Below are 19,977 nucleotides of genomic sequence, written 5' to 3' on the forward strand. Positions count from 1 at the left end.
ATACTTCTGGGTGTCAGGAACGGATTAATTGAATTTACATTATTTCTTATTGGGAAAATTGATTCGTAAATCGACCATTTCGATAATCGACCGGCTTCCAGGAACGGATTACCGTCGATAATCGAGGGACCACTGTATATGTTTTTTGTATTTTAAGCCAAATATATTGAAAAGAATATACATTGATTTTCAATGGTTAAAAATATTTTCTGACTCCATTGCACACTGTTTAATATTGTAAAATTTACTTGACTAAAAAATCATGCAACTACAGCTAATAATGATCGATTTTAAAATTGATTAAAAAGAATTATAAGAATATGCTGCCTTCAATACATTTTTTTCATGTATATAATCCCAAAGAGGAATTAATAATTTATCTGGGTGAGTACAAAATAATGAAAAATGAATATGGTTGGTTGGTTAATTGGGTTTAAATCTTCTCGAGTACGCCAGGGTCACTGTAATATTTACATAGAATTTATATATACTTCCATGGAGATATATCTTCTGCGTATAGTTATTAGATAAGACAGATGGTTGGTTATTTTCATTCAAGCTTTTCAACAGCGCAAAGATCATTAGGCCTACCAGTTAGGAAAACTTTAATGCATCGTGTGGTAGATATTAGTCGGTGCCAATGGCATTCTCGTTGCAGCTAGAGTCAATAAAACCAAAAAAAATCGTATGAAAATATAAATTAATTTTACTTTGTCAGTGATATTATTTTTGGTAATTTAAGCAAATTTTTGCAGAAAAAAAATTATAAAACATACTTTTTTGAAAGCAAGACCATTTTCATCAACTGAAAATGTATATTAATGATTTTTTTTTGTATTTTATTGAAGTTGCTGAATTTAAGTTTAATAATACTTTTGGGATGTAACTCCGGGTAGGTAGTGAAGATGTTCCATAAAACAAACCCCTCAAGGAAGGTTCCTTGATGTTGGTGAGGGGCTATTGATTTAGGGAATTGGATCTGTGCTCCAGTTCCCCGAATTAAGCCTGAATGCCTTCCACATCCCCCCCCCCCAGGCGCTGTATAATCCTCCGGGTTTAGCGCTTCCCCCTTGATTATAATAATAATAATAATCCATAAAACAAAATATCTTTCTCTAGTTGAAGAAGAATTAACTTTAAGCCTTAACTTAGAAATAAAAATATCTTTGATATTTGTGATAAAGTGAATAACAACTTTAATGAGTCTCTTTTAATTCAAAGTTTCTAAGCAATAAGAAAATAATATCATAATATAGAACTTATACACATGAGTCAAGATTATCTTACTGTATATAAACTCTTTGGGATTAAAATATTCTGAATTAAAATGTCAGTCGGAATTTAAATATTTCTGATATAAGAATATGATTCACATAAAACAACGGTCTACTTTAGTTACTTAAAAAAAATGAAAAAGTAATCCTTAAAATTTTTTAAACTCTTCAAACCATAAATGAGAAATTCAGTAATAAATCAGTAATGTGTACTAAGAATTGTTAATTTATATTATTAAAAAACTAATTCACAATTATATTAGTGATTACGTTAACTTTTTAGACTTGAAAATTATATATAAATGACTGTGAAAGAATCACAAACTCCCAATACAGAGAAGGAAACTGTGCGATGTTTCGGACAATATTTGATGGTTATTAAGTTGTAAGTCAGTGGGAAAAGTGTTATCTCAGCATTTTAACTTGTAAAGTTATTACAATCTAGGATACATATATAAAGCAATATAATGTAATGTGTAACTGACCAGGACGTTCATGGTTGTGGAGGATCTCTGGGTCGACTGTGTCAAGATGAAGGTAGCGCCTCCTTATATATAGCTCACTACACCCGCCAGTCAACTCCTTAGGTATTACAGTGTTTCCAGGAACAGTCCAAAGTTTTTCTTCTCTTCGGAGGTAAATGCCCAGGAGTTTAATTTTTTATATAACCTTTATTTTTTTATAGATTGGTGTTTTTGGCTAAAAATTGTTTGCTTTCTATCTACAGCACATATTACTAATGAATTTTTGGCACAGATGAGAAATATATGAGAGAGAACAGTTACATCACCTTTAATAAAATAAGGAAGAGGGGCAGGTACCCAGGGATTGACAGAGAGCGTGGATAGTTCATTTGTATAAGGGCAAAGGGGACTAAAGAGAGTGCAAAAATTATAGGGGAATAAGTCTGTTGAGTATACCTGGTAGTTATTATTGAAATAAATAAGAGTAAGACAGAGTAGGATAACAGATGAACAAGGAGGCTTTAGGAAAGGTATGGGGTGTGTAGACCAAGTGTTTACAGTAAAACATATAGAACATTATTTATGTAAGGGTACAGAGGTTTTTGTGGTATTTATGGATTTGGAAGAGGCTTATGACAGGGTGGACAGGGGGCAATGTGGCAGATGTTGCAGATGTATAGAATAAGAGACAGGTTATTGAAAGAAGTGAAGAGTTGGAGTATGAAGGTGAGATGGAGATTATTTCCCAGTAAAAGTAGGCTTTAGATAAGGATGTGTGTTGTCACCATGGTTGTTCAAAATGTTTATAGATGGGGTTTAAGAGAAATGAATTCTCAGGTATTGACAAGAGGTATGAGGTTAAAAGATAAAGAATCTAACACAAAGTAGGAGTTGTCACAGTTGCTCTTTGCTGATGACACTGTACTTCTGGGAGATTCTGAAGAGAAATTGCTGAGGTTGGTGAATGAGCTTGGTAGGGTATGTATAAGAAGAAAATTAAAAGTGAATATAGAAAAGAGTAAGGTGATGAGGTAACAAAATTATTAGGTAACGAAAGATTGGGTGCCAAACTGGAGGGAGAGAGTATGGAGGAGGTGAAAGTATTCAGATATATAGGAGTAGACGTATCAGCTGATGGGTCTATGAAAGATGAGGTGAATCATAGAACTGAAGAGAAAAAGGTGAGTGGCGCACTGAGGAGTCTGTGGAGACAGAGAACTTTGTCCATGGAAGCGAAGAGGGGAATGCATGAGAGTATAGTTATACCAACGCTCTTATACGGGTGTGACACATGGGTGGTGAATGTTGCAACAAGGAGAAGGCTGGAGGCAGTGGGGATGTTGTGTTTGAGGGCTATGTGTGGTTTGTATATAATGCAGACAATTCTTAGTTTTAAAATTAGGAGGAGGTGTGGGATTACCAAAACTATTATCCAGAGGGCTGAGGATGAGTTCTTAAGGTTGTTCGGACATGTAGTAGAGAGGATGGAACAAAATAGTGTGTTTTTGAGAGTGTATTAATCTGTAGTGGATATAAGGTGGGGTTGGGGTCGGCCTAGCAAAGGTTTGAGGGAGGGGAGTAAAGGGGGTTTTGAGTGAGAGAGGCTTGGACTTCCAGGGAACATGCATGAGCATGTTAAATAGAAGCAAATGGAGACAAATGGTTTTTAGAACTTCATGTGGTGTTGGAGTGTGAGCAAGGTATTATTTATGAAGGGATTCAGGGAAACCAGCAAGCTGGACTTGAGTCCTGAAGATGGGAAGTACAGTGTCTGCACTCTGAAGGAGGGGTGTTAGTGCTGCAGTTTTATGACTGTAGTGTAAGTGTGCCTCTTGCAAGACAGTGATGGAGTGAATGATGATGAAAGTTTTTCTTTTTCTTTTGTTGGTGGTGCATATATATATCACGCATGGAATATAAAAGGCGAGCATTGATTGTATTTGATCATTTCCATGGTGGAGCACATATGTTTAGACCAGTGATTCCCAAAGAGGATGGTACTGCCCCAGTGGGGAGGTGGAAAAATCCAAGGGGACGTTGAGAAAAAAAGGGGGCGGTAGGGGGAGGCAAGGTGCCATCACAACCAAAGGAGCGTTTGTTTTATAAAATCTATATGACAAAATCTAAGTCACGAGCACTTGACTAACACAGCTGCTTTGCAAAGAATAAAATTAACAATGAGTTATACGCGAAAGAATAGTTTTTTTTATAGTGATGTCCGAAGTCGGAGTTGGAAGTCCGAACGTTTGTTTTGGTGAACCACACTCCACACACCAGCCAGGTAAGACAGCAGACGTCGTGGGTACTGGTGATAATCGGATTTTCAGTCTGCATGGACCAAGGTTCCAGGTTTGTAAACACTGCATATATTTTGTCTTGTAATGCATATTTTAAAGTGGAGGGAAGCCAAAGGGTGTGGAAATATTGCTGTGCTAAGGCTGTGATTTGTAGTTCTTAAATATTTGATTTTTAATTTACCATTCATACTTGTATTAATGTGTCATGGACTTTTCCTGGTAAGTTCATTGCTATATATTTTCTTTTTTTTCTGTTGCAATTTGTTGCTATTGGCATGATTTTCATAAGGAACATATATTTTTTGTTCCAGAAAAAAAAAATATGGCCGCAGCCCAGCAGACAAAAAAGAATATAGTGTGGCATATCTGATATATGAATTTACATTAGCACCAAATAACCAACAACAACCAATGGGCCAATTGTGTGAAAGAGTTTTTTCAAATGAAGACATGAAATTTTCCAGGCTTCTTGAATACTTGACGAAAATATAGTCTGATAAAGCAAACGATAACTTAGCATATTTTCATTCACTTTGAGGAAACTTACAGAAACGGAAAACCATTGGAAAAATGCATGCTAGCATTTCACAACACTTCAATGATGGTTTGCGTGCATGATACAATATCTCATTGCTGAATACTAGACCTGGTAAGCCTCATACAATTGGGGTAGAGCTTATTTTTCCAGAAGGGAGGTTCTACGCACAACTTTAGACAATTCGTCTGAACAAATTATTAAAGTTATTCCTCTCTGTGATAACTCTGTTCAAAGAATGGATGAAATGGTTGAAAACATTGAAGACACATTGTGCAATATGCAACATGCTTAAGTCAACAAAATTTGGCTTACAATTAGATAAGTCCACTTTGCCAGGCAATGATTATTGCTTCCTATGTTCGTTTCGTCAGACATGTAAGTTTGGTTTAAGAGCTGTTATTTGCAAGACAACTAGAAACAGATACTAAAGGAAGTCAGCATTTCGTATCGTTGAGAATTTTTTCATAGAGAAAGATATCTCGCTTACTAACATTCTTGCTTGTACAGCAGATGGGGCACCATCGATGCCAGGATATCGTGGCTTCGTCAGTTTCTTGAAAAAAATTGTACTGGTGTGTTTAGGGTGCACTGTGTAATCCACAAGCAACATCAGGCTGCAAAAATCCTGGGTGGTTGATTTCACAAATCATTAAGCATTGTTATCACAACAGTAAATGAAATCTAGACACATGCTCTCAATTCCTGACTATTTCGACGGCTCTGTCGTGAGAATGATAAAGATTTTTAGCGTTTATTGTTGTACACAGAAGTCAGATGGCTGTCCAAGGGAAACTTCCTGAGACGTTCCTATTCACTTTTTAAAACAGTTGTTGAATGAATTTTTCCAGGACTTGAGTTCTGTTCTATGAGGTTCACTTAGAAACATAAAGCATGACATTATTTCTCAATAGTATTTACAAACTTCAACGAAGTTAATTTGCAGTTACAAGGAAATGAGGTTAATTTAATCATCGCCAAATAGGAATTTCTATTTTTCTGTCCAGGTTACAGCTATTCAAAAGCAACGTCGTGAGTTCTTCCAGTTCCAATCCTCTCTGAATTAGAGAAGAGCGTATGTACCAAACGATGACCTTCAAGTGTAGCGTGATTACTTGAATAAGCTGCATAAAGACATGTTTGACAGATTTCGAGTTCTTCTCTTGCTTAAAATACGAGACTGGATGATCAATACATTCCTAGATATCAACAATGAGAAAACAAGAAAAGTGGAGAAGGTTTTGATTTCACTACGAACTGACACTGAGCTGAGGCCAAAATTCAAAAAGTCATTTCAAGATTTTTGGTTACAAAACAAAAACCACTTTTCTAACTGCTACCCTGCACTTTGGAACAAAGTGAAAATGTACTTTATTGCTTCTCAACATAATTAGTAGACCGAAGCATCAGTGCAGTCGCCTACCGTATTTCCAAGCAAAGAAACAGACTGAAAATTATTGAACATGAGGATCTAAGGCTTCTTCTTAGTGTCTTCAAGCCTAATGTTGAGAAGCTGATGTTCCTGCACGAAGCACATCCATCTCATTAATATTGTAAACACAATGTACTTACAGATGAGATGTAAATTTACCCTTTCACGTTACGTAAATTGGTCAACAATGTAAATTTTTATTTGTGAAATAAATACGCTTGTTTATAGTGTTAGATTAGTTGTCGTTTTAAATTTGCAGTAAACTTAATACCAAGAAAGAGGTGTGTTGGAATGTGTGTGGGGGGCGCTAGGTATGTGACCTGGGAGCCAACGGGACGGTAGCCTGAAAAAGTTAGGAATCTGGTTTAGATCTACTTTTAATGAGTCTTTCATCGCTCTTTAACATTTACATGATAATAAAAGAGATGCCAAAACGATTTTCTCTGCCTAGGAAGTTCCATTGTTGCCTCAGTTACTGATGTCCAAGTTTGCCCAACTTTGTTACATTAAGCTGTTTTTCTAGCTCCTGGAGCCTTGCTTCACTGACATCATCCACTGTACACAGTTGACATGAGAGGTTGATGGCTGACACAGGTTTTTTCCTGGATTTCTAAGTACATGTTTCTCCATATCATTCATTTTGACTTTAGGAAGGGACTGTTCAGGTTTTTCTTATCAACTTTCCATAGTTAAATTAGAGCGAGACATAAGACTTCATATTTGCTGTATATTTATTAAAATTATAAAATTACATATAAGAAGCAATAGTCATAGTCAGAGAAGACGGCGAGTGGGGGAGCAGACTTTTAACCGTGGTATGGGCGTCGGAAGCCTCCAAAACCACCAAAGCCACCATGACCAAAGTGACCGGGATCAGCTTCAGCGTTCCTCTTTCCTCGGTATCCACCATATGCTCCCCCGAAGCCTCCAAAGTTTCCTCCAAAACCACCAAAGCCTCCGTGACCAAAGTGACCGGGATCAGCTTCAGGCTCAGCATCAGCTTCAGCGTTCCTCTTTCCTCGGTATCCACCATATCCTCCACCGAAGCCTCCAAAGCCTCCTCCAAAACTTCCAAATCCTCCATGGCCAAAGCGACCGGGATCTGCTTCAGGCTCAGCATCAGCTTCAGCGTTCCTCTTTCCACGGTATCCACCATATCCTCCACCGAAGCCTCCAAAGCCTCCTCCAAAACTTCCAAATCCACCATGACCAAAGCGACCGGGATCAGCTTCAGGATCAGCGTCGGCCTCTGGGTCAGCTTCAGCACTCCTCTTCCCACGGTACCTGAAGCCACCATATCCTCCTCTGAAGCCTCCAAAACCTCCACTGAAGCCTCCAAAGTGGCCAGGCTCGGCATCTGGGGCAGGAGCAGCGCTTGTGGCCGCCAAGCAGAATGCGGCCATGACGCCAACAATGACCTGAAGGATGAACACAGTTTACATTATAACTGAATTATCATTGTACAGAGAATTATTATAACTGTACATGTTGTATGGGTAAGGTTACTTACTTAAGATTTCTGCTAGTAATAAATTGCAAAAGCTCATTCTAATAGGTATTTGTATGAAAGATTATTTATGAAAGCGGTGTATATGTTTTGGTATTTTAAGCCAAATGTATTGAAAAGAATATACATTGTTTTTCAATGGTTAAAATTATTTTCTGACTCCACCGCACATGTTTAATATTGTAAAATTTACATGACTAAAAACTCATGCAACTACAGTAAATAATGATCGATTTTAAAATTGATTAAAAAGATTAATAAGAATATGCTGCCTTCAATATATTTTCTTCATGTATATAATCCCAAAGAGGAATTAATAATTTATCTGGGTGATTACGAAATAATGAAAAATGAACATGGTTGGTTGGTTAATTGGGTTTAAATCTTCTCGAGTACGCCAGGGTCACTGAAATATTTACATAGAATTTATATATACTTCCATGGAGATATATCTTCTGCGTATAGTTATTAGATAAGACAGATGGTTGGTTATTTTCTTTCAAGCTTTTCAACAGCTCAAAGATCATTAGGCCTACCAGTTAGGAAAACTTTAATGCATCGTGTGGTAGATATTAGTCGGTGCCAATGGCATTCTCGTTGCAGCTAGAGTCAATAAAACCAAAAAAAATCGTATGAAAATATAAATTAATTTTACTTTGTCAATGATATTATCTTTGGTAGTTTAAAAAATATTTTTGTTGAGAAAAAAATTGTAAAACATACTTTTTTTTTGAAAGCAAGACCATTTTCATCAATTGAAAATGTATATTATTGAGTTTTTATTTGTATTATATTGAAGTTGCTGAAGTTAAGTTTAATAATACTTTTGGGATGTAACTCCGGGTAAGTAGTGAAGATGTTCTACGAAGCTTAAAATATCTTTCTCAGGTTGAAGAAGAATTAACTGTAAACTTAATCTTAGAGATAAAAATATATCTGGTGTTTGTGATAAAGTGAATAACAGTTTTAATAAGTCTCCTTTAATTCAAAGTCCCTAAGCAATAAGAAAAAACATATCATAGTATAGAACTCATACACATGAGTCAGGATTATCTTATTATATATAAACTCTTTGGGATTAAAATATTAAACCTAGATAGGGAGTGGAGTAAGCTGTTATGGGACGAAATTCATAATTCATGTAGATATGAGAATGTTGTCATAATTGGAGATTTTAACTTTAGACAAGTTGACTGGAACAATATGACAGGAAATCTTGAGTCTAGTGACTTTCTTGATACGGTTCAGGATTGCTTTTTAGAACAGGTTGTGACAGAACCAACTAGAGGAAACAATCTGCTTGACTTGGTTCTTGCCAACAAAGATTCACTAATTAATAATCTTGAGGTTAATGATGAGCTTGGAGAAAGTGATCACAAATCACTTAGTTTCAATATATCATGAAATTACCCAGATAACTGCAATCAAATCTCTGTCCCAGATTTTCGCTTGGCCGACTTCATGAGACTGAAAAATTACCTGGGTGGGCTAAATTGGGATGTCCTGACTATGGGTCAGGTAGGTGGTCTTGGTTGCCAATATGACGTTTTTCAGAGCATAGTTCTAGCTGCCCAGACAATCTCTGTTCTGAGTAGGGAAATTAGATCTAACAAAAATGATCCCAAATGGATGAACAATAGATTAAAACATCTCATTGGTCAAAAGAGAGGCATATATAGGCGTATCAAAAGAGGGGATGGGCAGTTTAGAAATCAATATATTCAGTTAAAGAAAGGAATAAGAAAAGTAAAAAGGGATTATGAGGCTAAGGTAGCAAGGGATTCAAAGACTAACCCAAAAGGGCTCTTTCAGGTATACAGAAGTAAGATTAGGGGCAAGATTGGCCAACTTAAGAGTAACTCTGGCCAGATCACTGACAGTGATAAGGATATGTGTGAAATTCTCAATACCTACTTCCTCTCAGTTTTCACCCAGGAAAATACTAGCGATATTCCTGAAATAATAGATTATGTAGAACAGGTTAATAAACTATTTACGATTGCGGTAACTAGTGACATGGTCCTCAGACAAATACAGAAACTAAAACCTAACAAATCCCCAGGCCCTGATGAACTGTTTGCAAGGGTTTTAAAGGAGTGTAAAGAGGAACTTAGCATATCTTTGGCTAATCTTTTTAACATATCACTACAAACTGGCATAGTGCCTGATAAGTGGAAAATGGCAAATGTAATACCTATTTACAAGGCAGGTGACAGGTCCTTGGCTTTGAACTATAGACCAATAAGCCTTACCTCCATAGTGGGAAAATTTATGGAATCAATAATTGCCGAAGCAATTCGTAGCCATCTTGACAGGCACAGATTGATTAATGAATCTCAACACGGTTTTACAAAGGGGCATTCCTGTCTTACGAATTTACTAACTTTTTTCACTAAGGTGTTTTAAGGAGGTAGGTCATGGTAATGAATATGATATTGTGTATATGGACTTCAGTAAGGCTTTCGATAGAGTTCCATACCACATGGAATAGTAGGAGAAATTTTTTCCAGGGTAGAGGCATGGCTGACAAATAGACAGCAGAGAGTTTGCATAAATGGGGAGAAATCAGAATGTGGGCACGTCACAAGCGGTGTTCCTCAGGGGTCAGTGTTGGGCCCGTTGATGTTCACAACAACGTAGATGAGGGAATAAATAGCGACATAAGCAAATTTGCTGATGGCACCAAAATAGGCCGTCCAATTCATTCTAATGAGGATACTAGAGCACTCCAGGATGATTTGAATAGACTGATGCAATGGTCGGAGAAGTGGCAGATGCAGTTTAATATTGACAAATGCAAAGTTCTAAATGTTGAACAGTTAAATAACCATGCCACATGTAAACTAAATAATGTAGATCTTAATACTACTGATTGCGAAAAGGATTTAGAAGTTCTGGTTAGCAGTAATCTAAAACCAAGGCAACAGTGCATTAGCGTTCGCAATAAAGCTAACAGAATTCTTGGCTTCATATCTAGAAGTATAAATAATAGAAGTCCTCAGGTTGTTCTTCAACTCTATATATCCTTGGTTAGGCCTCATTTAGACTATGCTGCTCAGTTCTGGTCACCGTATTACAGAATGGATATAAATGCTCTGGAAAACGTACAGAGGAGGATGACAAAGTTGATCCCATTTATCAGAAATCTTCCCTATGAGGATAGACTGAGGGCCATGAATCTGCACTCTCTTGAAAGGCGTAGAATTAGGGGGGATATGATCGTGGTGTATAAATGGAAAACAGGAATAAATAAAGGGGATGTAAATAGAGTGCTAAAAATTTCCAGCCAAGACAGGACTCGCAGCAATGGTTTCAAGTTGGAAAAATTCAGATTCAGGAAGGATATAGGAAAGCACTGGTTTGGTAATAGAGTTGTGGATTAGTGGAACAAACTCCCGAGTACAGTTATTCAGACTAAAACGTTGTGTAGTTTTAAAAATAGGTTAGATAAATACATGAGTGGGTGTGGGTGGGTGTGAGTTGGACCTGACTAGCTTGTGCTGCTGGGTCTGGTACAGTGCTCCTTCCTTGAGTGGCGGTGACCAGACTGGGTGAGTCATTGGGCTAATACAGGGGGGGGGTCATTGGTCTAATCCAGGGGGGAATGGACCTGCTCCGCATGGGTCAGTTGGCCTGTTGCAGTATTCCTTCTTTCTTATGTTCTTATATAACAACGCTCTGTTTTAGTTACTTTAAACAATTGTAAAAGTAATTCTTAAAATTTTTTAAACTCTTCAAACCATAAATGAGAAATTCAGTAATAAATCAGTAATGACTACTAAGAATTGTTAATTTATTATTAAAAAATAATTCACAATTATATTAGTGATTACTTTAACGTTTTAGACTTGAAAATTATATATAAATGACTGTGAAAGAATCACAAACTCCCAATACAGAGAAGGAAACTGTGCGATGTTTCGGACAATATTTGATGGTTATTAAGTTGTAAGTCAGTGTGAAAAGTGTTATCTCAGTATTTTAAACTTGTAAAGTTATTACAACCTAGGATACATATATAAAGCAATATAATGTAATGTGTAACTGACCAGGACGTTCATGGTTGTGGAGGATCTCTGGGTCGACTGTGTCAAGATGAAGGTAGCGCCTCCTTATATATAGCTCACTACACCCGCCAGTCAACTCCTTAGGTATTACAGTGTTTCCAGGAACAGTCCAAAGTTTTTCTTCTCTTCGGCGGTAAATGTCCAGGAGTTTAATTTTTTATATAACCTTTATTTTTTTATAGATTTGTGTTTTTGGCTAAAAATTGTTTGCTTTCTATCTACAGCACATATTACTAATGAATTTTTGGCACCGATGAGACATATATATGTGAGAGAACAGTTACATCACCTTTAATAAAAGTATGGAAGAGGGAAAGGTACCCAGGGATTAGCAGAGAGCGTGGATAGTTCATTTGTATAAGGGCAAAGGGGACAAAAGAGAGTGCAAAAATTATAGGGGAATAAATTTGTTGAGTATACCTGGTAGTTATTATTGAAAGAATTAAGAGTAAGACGGAGAGTAGGATTGCAGATGAACAAGGAGGCTTTAGGAAATGTACGGGGTGTGTAGACCAAGTGTTTACAGTGAAACATAGAACATTATTTATGTAAGGGTAAGGAGGTTTTTGTGGTATTTATGGGTTTGGAAAAGGCTTATGACAGGGTGGACAGGGGTCAATGTGGCAGATGTTGCAAATGTATAGAATAAGAGATAGGTTATTGAAAGCAGTGAAGAGTTGGAGTATGTAGGAGAGATGGAGATTATTTCCCAGTAAAAGTAGGCTTTAGATAAGGATGTGTGATGTCACCATGGTTGTTCAAAACGTTTATAGATGAGGTTTAAGATAAATGAATGCTCGGGTATTGACAAGAGGTATGGGGTTAAAAGATAAAGAATCTAACACAAAGTGGGAGTTGTCACAGATGTTCTTTGCTGATGACACTGTACTTCTGGGAGATTCTGAAGAGAAATTGCTGAGGTTGGTGAATGAGTTTGGTAGGGTATGTATAAGATGAAAATTGAAAGTGAATATAGAAAAGAGTAAGGTGATGAAGTAACAAAAATATTATGTAACGAAAGATTGGGTGTCAAACTGGAGGAGAGAGTATGGAGGAAGTGAACGTATTCAGATATTTAGAAGTAGACGTATCAGCTGGTAGATCTGTGAAAGATGAGATGAATCATAAAATTGAAGAGGGGAAAAAGGTGAGTGGCGCACTGAGGAGTCTGTGGAGACAGAGAACTTTGTCCATGGAAGCGAAGAGGGAAATGCATGAGAGTATAGTTATATCAATGTTCTTATATGGGTGTGAAACATGGGTGGTGAATGTTGCAACAAGGAGAAGGCTGGAGACAGTGGGGATGTCGTGTTTGAGGGCAATGTGTGGTGTGTATATAATGCAGACAATTCTAAGTTTTAAAATTAGGAGTTAAGTTTAATATGTTTATTATGCACCCCATACCTATCCTGTGGGCGGTAGTCAAAAGATTACAGAGGTACATAATGGGTCCAGGGACTGGGCCTCAAAGTTTTGATGGCTGAGCAAGTTACAGTGGTAATGAATTCACAATTTACAAAGGTAATGAACTCACAATTTACGAAGGTAATGAACTCCAGGTAGGTCTAGTCACAATCATGACAAGTTACAAAGGTATTCACAGATTATAGAGGTACACAATGGGTCCAGGGACTGGGCCCCAAAGTTTTGATGGCTGAACTAGGTACAAGGTAATGAACTCACAAGTTACAAAGGTAATGAATACTGTAAGAATGGTTACTTGCGTTTATACATGGCTACAATCATGAACAAATTTTAGAGTAATGAGCAATTCACACTTCCACACCCGGTCACAACTGTAATGAGTTATTGGTGCAAATATTGATTGTTGAGTCACACACACACACACACACACACACACACACACACACACACACACACACACACACACACACACACACACACACACACACACACACACACACACACACACACACATAAACACACACACACACATAAACACACACACATACACACACACACAAACTCACACACACACACATAAACACACACACACACATAAACACACACACATACACACACACACAAACTCACACACACACACACTCATACACACACACACACACACAAGCACACACACACATTCATACACATACACCCACACACACAAACACACACACAAACACACACGCACACACACACACAGGAGCTTGGACTCGACCCCTGCAAACTCAACTAGGTGAGTGCACACACACACACACACACACACACACACACACACACACACACACACACACACACACATGCACACGTGATAATGCTTTATTTACAGCTAGCAAAGTCAGGGTATTTCTCCAGAATGGTCTGTAATATACCACTGTGGATAAAATACTTAGCCATTTCTTGAACACTTCTGAGTGAGTTGTTTGAAAATTCATTAATTTTATCGCACTCCAGTACACAATGACACAGGGTGTGACAATAGTCCATCTGGCAAAGTTTACATTTCGTTTGGTCTACATCTGGTGGTGGTGATTTAACCTGCCAAAGATACTTGTAACCCAGCCGAAGCCGGGCAGTAGTGACATCCAAGAGTCTGCTTATTTTGTTGGATGCACCATAGACATGTGGTTCCTCCTGCATGATAGAATGATGATAGATGGACTCACTGGTGTCAATCTCCCTGAGCCTTAAGTCCATAAAATTCAGTTGAAGTTCTTTTCGTATTATTGTTCTCAAACTACTACCTGACAAGCCAAGATTGTAATCTACTCCCTCTTTGAAAGCATACAGCTTAGCCAATTTATCAGTTCTATCATGCATCTGAAGACCAATGTGAGATGGAATCCACAGCATGTGCACTCTGACTCCACTGTCCACAATCCTACCATACCTGTGTTATTAGGAGGAGGTGTGGGATTACCAAAATTATTATCCAGAGGGCTGAGGATGAGTTCTTGAGGTTGTTCGGACATGTAGTAGAGAGGATGGAACAAAATAGTGTGTTTTCGAGAGTGTATAAATCTGTAGTGGACTGAAGGTGGGGTAGGGGGTTGGCCTAGCAAAGGTTTGAGGGAGGGGAGTAAAGGGGGTTTTGTGTGAGAGAGGCTTGGACTTCCAGGGAGCATGTATGAGCATGTTAGATAGGAGCGAATAGAGACAAATGGGTTTTAGGACTTGACGCGGTGTTGGAGTGTGAGCAAGGTATTATTTATGAAAAGATTCAGGGAAACCGGCAGGTCGGACTTGAGTCCTGGAGATGGGAAGTACAGTGTCTGCACTCTGAAGGAGGGGTGTTAATGTTGCAGTTTTATGACTGTAGTGTAAGTGCGCCTCTGGCAAGACAGTGATGGAGTGAATGATGATGAAAGCTTTTATTTTTCTTTTGTTAGTGGTGCATATATATCACGCATGGAATATGACAGGCGAGCATAGATTGTATTTGATCATTTCCATGTTGGAGCACCTATGTTTAGACCAGTGATTCCCAAAGAGAATGGTACTGCCCCAGTGGGGAGGTGGAAAGATCCAAGGGGACGTTGAGAAAACGGGGGCGGTAGGGGGAGGCAAGGTGCCATCACAACCAAAGGAGCATTTGTTTTACAAAATTTATATGACAAAATCTAAGTCACGAACACTTGACTAACACAGCTGCTTTGCAAAGAATAAAATTAACAATGAGTTATAAGCGAAAGAATAGTTTTTTTTATAGTGATGTCCGAAGTCGGAGATGGAAGTCCGAACGTTTGTTTTGGTGCACCACACTCGACACACCAACCAGGTAAGACAGCAGACGTCGTGGGTACTGGTGATAATGGGATTTTCAGTCTGCATGGACCAAGGCTCCAGGTTTGTACGCACTGCATATATTTTGTCTTGTAATGTACATTTTAAAGTGGAGGGATGCCAAAGAGAGTGGAAATATTGCTGTGCTAAGGCTGTGATTTGTAGTTCTTGAATATTTGATTTTTAATTTACCATTCATACTTGTATTAATGTGTCATGGACTTTTCCTGGTAAGTTCATTGCTATATATTTTCTTTTTTTTTCTGTTGCAGTTTGTTGCTATTAGCATGATTTTCACAAGGAGCATATATTTTTTTGTTCCAGAAAAAAATATGGCCGCAGCCCAGGAGACAAAAAAGAAATGTAGGCAATATAGTGTGGCATATCTGATATATGAATTTACATTAGCACCAAATAACCAACAACAACCAATGGGCCAATTGTGTGAAAGAGTTTTTTCAAATGAAAATATGCTAAGTTATCGTCTGATAAAGCAGGCGATAACTTAGCATATTTTCATTCACTTTGAGGAAACTTAGAGAAACGGAAAACCATTGGAAAAAATATTTGCTAGCACTTCACAACACTCCAGTGACGGTTTGCGTGCATGATACAATTTCTCATTGCTGAATACTAGACCTGGTAAGCCTCATACAATTGGGGTAGAGCTTATTTTTCCAGAAGGGAGGTTCTACGCACAACTTTAGACAATTCATCTGAACAAATTATTAAAGTTATTCCTCTCTGTGATAACTCTGTTCAAAGAATAGATGAAATGGATGAAAACATTGAAGACACATTTGGCTTACAATTAGAGAAGTCCACTCTGCCAGGCAATGAATTTTTGCTTCCTATGTTCGTTTCGTCAGACATGTAAGTTTGGTTTAAGAGCTGTTATTTGAAAGATAGCTAGAAACAGATACTAAAGGAAGTCAGCATTTCGTGTCGTTGAAAATTTTTTCATAGAGAAAGATATCCCACTTACTAACATTCTTGCTTGTACAGCAGATGGGGCACCATCGATGACAGGATATCGTGGCTTCATCAGTTTCTTGAAAAAAATTGTACTGGTGCGCTTATGGTGCACTGTGTAATCCACAAGCAACATCAGGTTGCAAAAATCTTGGGTGGTTGACTTCGTAAATCATTAAGCATTATCATCACAACAGTAAATGAAATCTAGACTCATGCTCACAATTCCTGACTGTTTCGACGGCTCTGTGGTCAAAATAAAGTTTTTTAGCGTTTGTTGTTGTACACAGAAGTCAGATGGCTGTCCAAGGGAAACTTCCTGAGATGTTCCTATTCACTTTTTAAAACAGTTGTTGAATGAATTTTTCCAGGACTTGAGTTCTGTTCTCTGAGCTGAGGCCAAAATTCAAAAAGTCATTTCAAGATTTTGGTTACAAAACAAATATCACTTTTCTGACTGCTACCCTGCACTTTGGAACAAAGTCAAGATGTACTTTATTGCTTCTCAACATAATTAGTAGACCGAAACATCAGTGCAGTCGCCTACCTTAATTCCAAGCAAAGAAACAGACTGAAAATTATTGAACATGAGGATCTAAGGCTTCTTCCTAGTGTCTTCAAGCCTAAAGTTGAGAAGCTGATGTTCCTGCACGAAGCACATCCATCTCATTAATATTGTAAACACAATGTACTTACAAATGAGATGTAAATTTACCCTTTCGCGTTAAGTAAATTGGTCAACAATGTACATTTTTATTTGTGAAATAAATACTCTTGTTCAAAGTGTTAGATTAGTTGCCGTTTTAAATTTGCAGTAAACTTAATACCAAGAAAAAGGTGTGTTGGAATGTGTGTGGGGGGCGCTAGGTATGTGACCTGGGAGCCAACGGGACGGTAGCCTGAAAAAGTTAGGAAACTGGTTTAGATCTACTTTTAATGAGTCTTTCATCGCTCTTTAACATTTACACGATAATAAAAGAGATGCCAAAACGATTTTCTCTGCCTAGGAAGTTCCATTGTTGCCTCAGTTACCGATGTCCAAGTTTGCCCAACTTTGTTACATTAAGCTGTTTTTCTAGCTCCTGGAGCCTTGCTTCACTGACATCATCCACTGTACACAGTTGACATGAGAGGTTGATGGCTGACTCAGGTTTTTTTCCTGGATTTCTAAGTACATATTTCTCCATATCATTCATTTTGACTTTAGGAAGGGACTGTTCAGGTTTTTCTTATCAACTTTCCATAGTTCAATTATAGCGAAACATAAGACTTCATATTTGCTTTATATTTATTAAAATTATAAAATTACATATAAGAAGCAATAGTCATAGTCAGGGAAGACGGCGAATGGGGGAGCAGACTTTTAACCGTGGTATGGGCGTCGGAAGCCTCCAAAACTACCTCCTCCAAAACTACCAAAGCCACCATGACCAAAGTGACCGGGATCAGCTTCAGCGCTCCTCTTTCCTCGGTATCCGCCATATCCTCCACGAAAGCCTCCAAAGCCTCCTCCAAAACCTCCAAATCCACCATGACCAAAGCGACCGGGATCAGCTTCAGGCTCAGCATCAGCTTCAGCGTTCCTCTTTCCTCGGTATCCACCATATCCTCCACGAAAGCCTCCAAAGCCTCCTCCAAAACCTCCAAATCCACCATGACCAAAGCGACCGGGATCAGCTTCAGGCTCAGCATCAGCTTCAGCGTTCCTCTTTCCTCGGTATCCACCATATCCTCCACGAAAGCCTCCAAAGCCTCCTCCAAAACCTCCAAATCCACCATGACCAAAGCGACCGGGATCAGCTTCAGGCTCAGCATCAGCTTCAGCGTTCCTCTTTCCTCGGTATCCACCATATCCTCCATGAAAGCCTCCAAAGCCTCCTCCAAAACCTCCAAATCCACCATGACCAAAGCGACCGGGGTCAGCTTCAGGATCAGCATCGGCCTCTGGGTCAGCTTCAGCACTCCTCTTCCCACGGTGCCCGAAGCCACCATATCCTCCTCTGAAGCCTCCGAAGCCTCCTCTGAAGCCTCCAAAGTGGCCAGGCTCGGCATCTGGGGCAGGAGCAGCGCTTGTGGCCGCCAAGCAAAAAGCGGCCATGACGCCAACAATGACCTGAGGGATGAACACAGTTTACATTATTACAGGATTATCAATGTACAAATAATGATTACAAATGTACTTGTTAATTTTATGTTCTTGAGGTTCAAGATTCCGGGTAATTTTTGAGCGATACTGAAAGAAATTGCAAAAGTCTATTAAAATAGGCTTAATGTGCAATATTATTTCACGGAAGTGGTATATATGTTATATTTATTGTAAACCAGAAATATTATATCTCAGTGCCACTAAAGACCACCTTAATGCGAGAGAAATGTATTGTAACCGTGATATATTTTGACTTCATTGCAAAACTCATTTAATACTGTAAATTTTACACAATTAAAAATATCCAACATCTTCAGCAAATAATGATCGACTTTAAAATTGATTAAAAAAATTAATATGAATATGTTATCTTTAATAATTTTTCTACATGTATGTAACTCAAAATTGGAATTGATAATATATATATATATATATATATATATATATATATATATATATATATATATATATATATATATATATATATATATATATATATATATATATATATATATATGTATGTATATATATATATATATATATATATATATATATATATATATATATATATATATATATAGATATATATATATATATATATATATATATATATATATATATATATATATATATATATATATATATATATATATATATATATATATATATATATATATATATATATATATATATTTGTAAGATAGTGGATGGTTGGTTAATTTCTTTAAAGGCTAACTTCTACATGATAAAAGTTATTATGGCTACATGTAACCTATTTATCACTAATCAAGAATATTCCAATCTCTAAAATAAGTATTAAAGTATTCTCTATATATACTTATTAAATATTCGTTCATACAATGAGCCTTAATCTTTTAGGAAGTGGTGTTGATTACTACTATTTAGAATTTATAAACTAATTTTGGTCATCAGGAAAGTGAATTCAAAATTATCAGATTTAATAATTTGAAATATGTCACTAATTTTACAAAAAAAAATTTGATTTACAATTAACAGGAAAACTTCTATGAACGTTGTGTTTCGGGCGCATTAAAAAGTTGGTAAACCAAACATTAAGTTACTTAAATTTTTCAAAGCATGATTGAAAAAGATTACTCGGTAATTTAATTATTTAAAAAAAATCAGGATTATATCAGCGATTTGTTTAAAGTTTTGTGACTTGAAAATTAAATTTGAAACCTTCTGAAAGAATCACAAGTTAACAAAACGGAAAAGTTAACGAAAATTTCTCGGATCATAAAATTATGATTGGTAATTTGTAAATGAGAGATAAACGTGTTATCTCCATATTATAAACATGTAAATCATATAAGACAGTCTGGGTTATATATATATAAAGAAATAAAATATAAATAGTGACTGACCAGGGTCTTCATGGTTGTGGAGGATCTCTCCGTCGACTGTGTCAAGATAATGTCAGAGCGTCTTTATATACAGCCCATCAGACCCGCCAGGCAACTTCTTATTTATCACAGTGTTCCAAGAACACCCTAAACTTTTTGTTGTGCTTTTCAC

At 37.3% G+C, this 19,977-nt stretch overlaps 3 protein-coding genes across 3 annotated transcripts in view; all 3 read right to left on the reverse strand.

Annotated features, from left to right (window-relative positions):
* Positions 1-1,832, reverse strand: part of LOC128702763 (WAG22 antigen-like) — a 131,024-nt gene extending 129,192 nt beyond the window's left edge. The window contains exon 1 of the mRNA XM_070101808.1: positions 1,760-1,832. Within this exon, the coding sequence (XP_069957909.1) occupies positions 1,760-1,771 (12 nt within the window). The 5' untranslated portion in view covers positions 1,772-1,832. The remainder of the gene's footprint in view (positions 1-1,759) is intronic.
* A 4,883-nt stretch (positions 1,833-6,715) lies between these two features.
* Positions 6,716-11,587, reverse strand: LOC128702641 (keratin-associated protein 19-2-like). Its single transcript, XM_070101867.1, has 2 exons — positions 11,559-11,587; positions 6,716-7,420 (listed from the first exon to the last, which is right to left on the reverse strand). Exons 1-2 carry the CDS (start codon positions 11,568-11,570, stop codon positions 6,809-6,811), a joined length of 624 nt encoding a protein of 207 aa, XP_069957968.1. The 5' UTR covers positions 11,571-11,587; the 3' UTR covers positions 6,716-6,808.
* Positions 11,588-17,569: 5,982 nt separating this feature from the next.
* On the reverse strand, positions 17,570-19,949 carry LOC128702797 (TATA-binding protein-associated factor 2N-like). The gene is made up of 2 exons (XM_070101866.1): positions 19,827-19,949; positions 17,570-18,408 (listed from the first exon to the last, which is right to left on the reverse strand). Exons 1-2 carry the CDS (start codon positions 19,836-19,838, stop codon positions 17,659-17,661), a joined length of 762 nt encoding a protein of 253 aa, XP_069957967.1. The 5' UTR covers positions 19,839-19,949; the 3' UTR covers positions 17,570-17,658.
* Positions 19,950-19,977: the final 28 nt, after the last annotated feature.

This window comes from Cherax quadricarinatus, chromosome 79, assembly GCF_038502225.1.
Source record: "Cherax quadricarinatus isolate ZL_2023a chromosome 79, ASM3850222v1, whole genome shotgun sequence".
NCBI lineage: Eukaryota > Metazoa > Arthropoda > Malacostraca > Decapoda > Parastacidae > Cherax > Cherax quadricarinatus.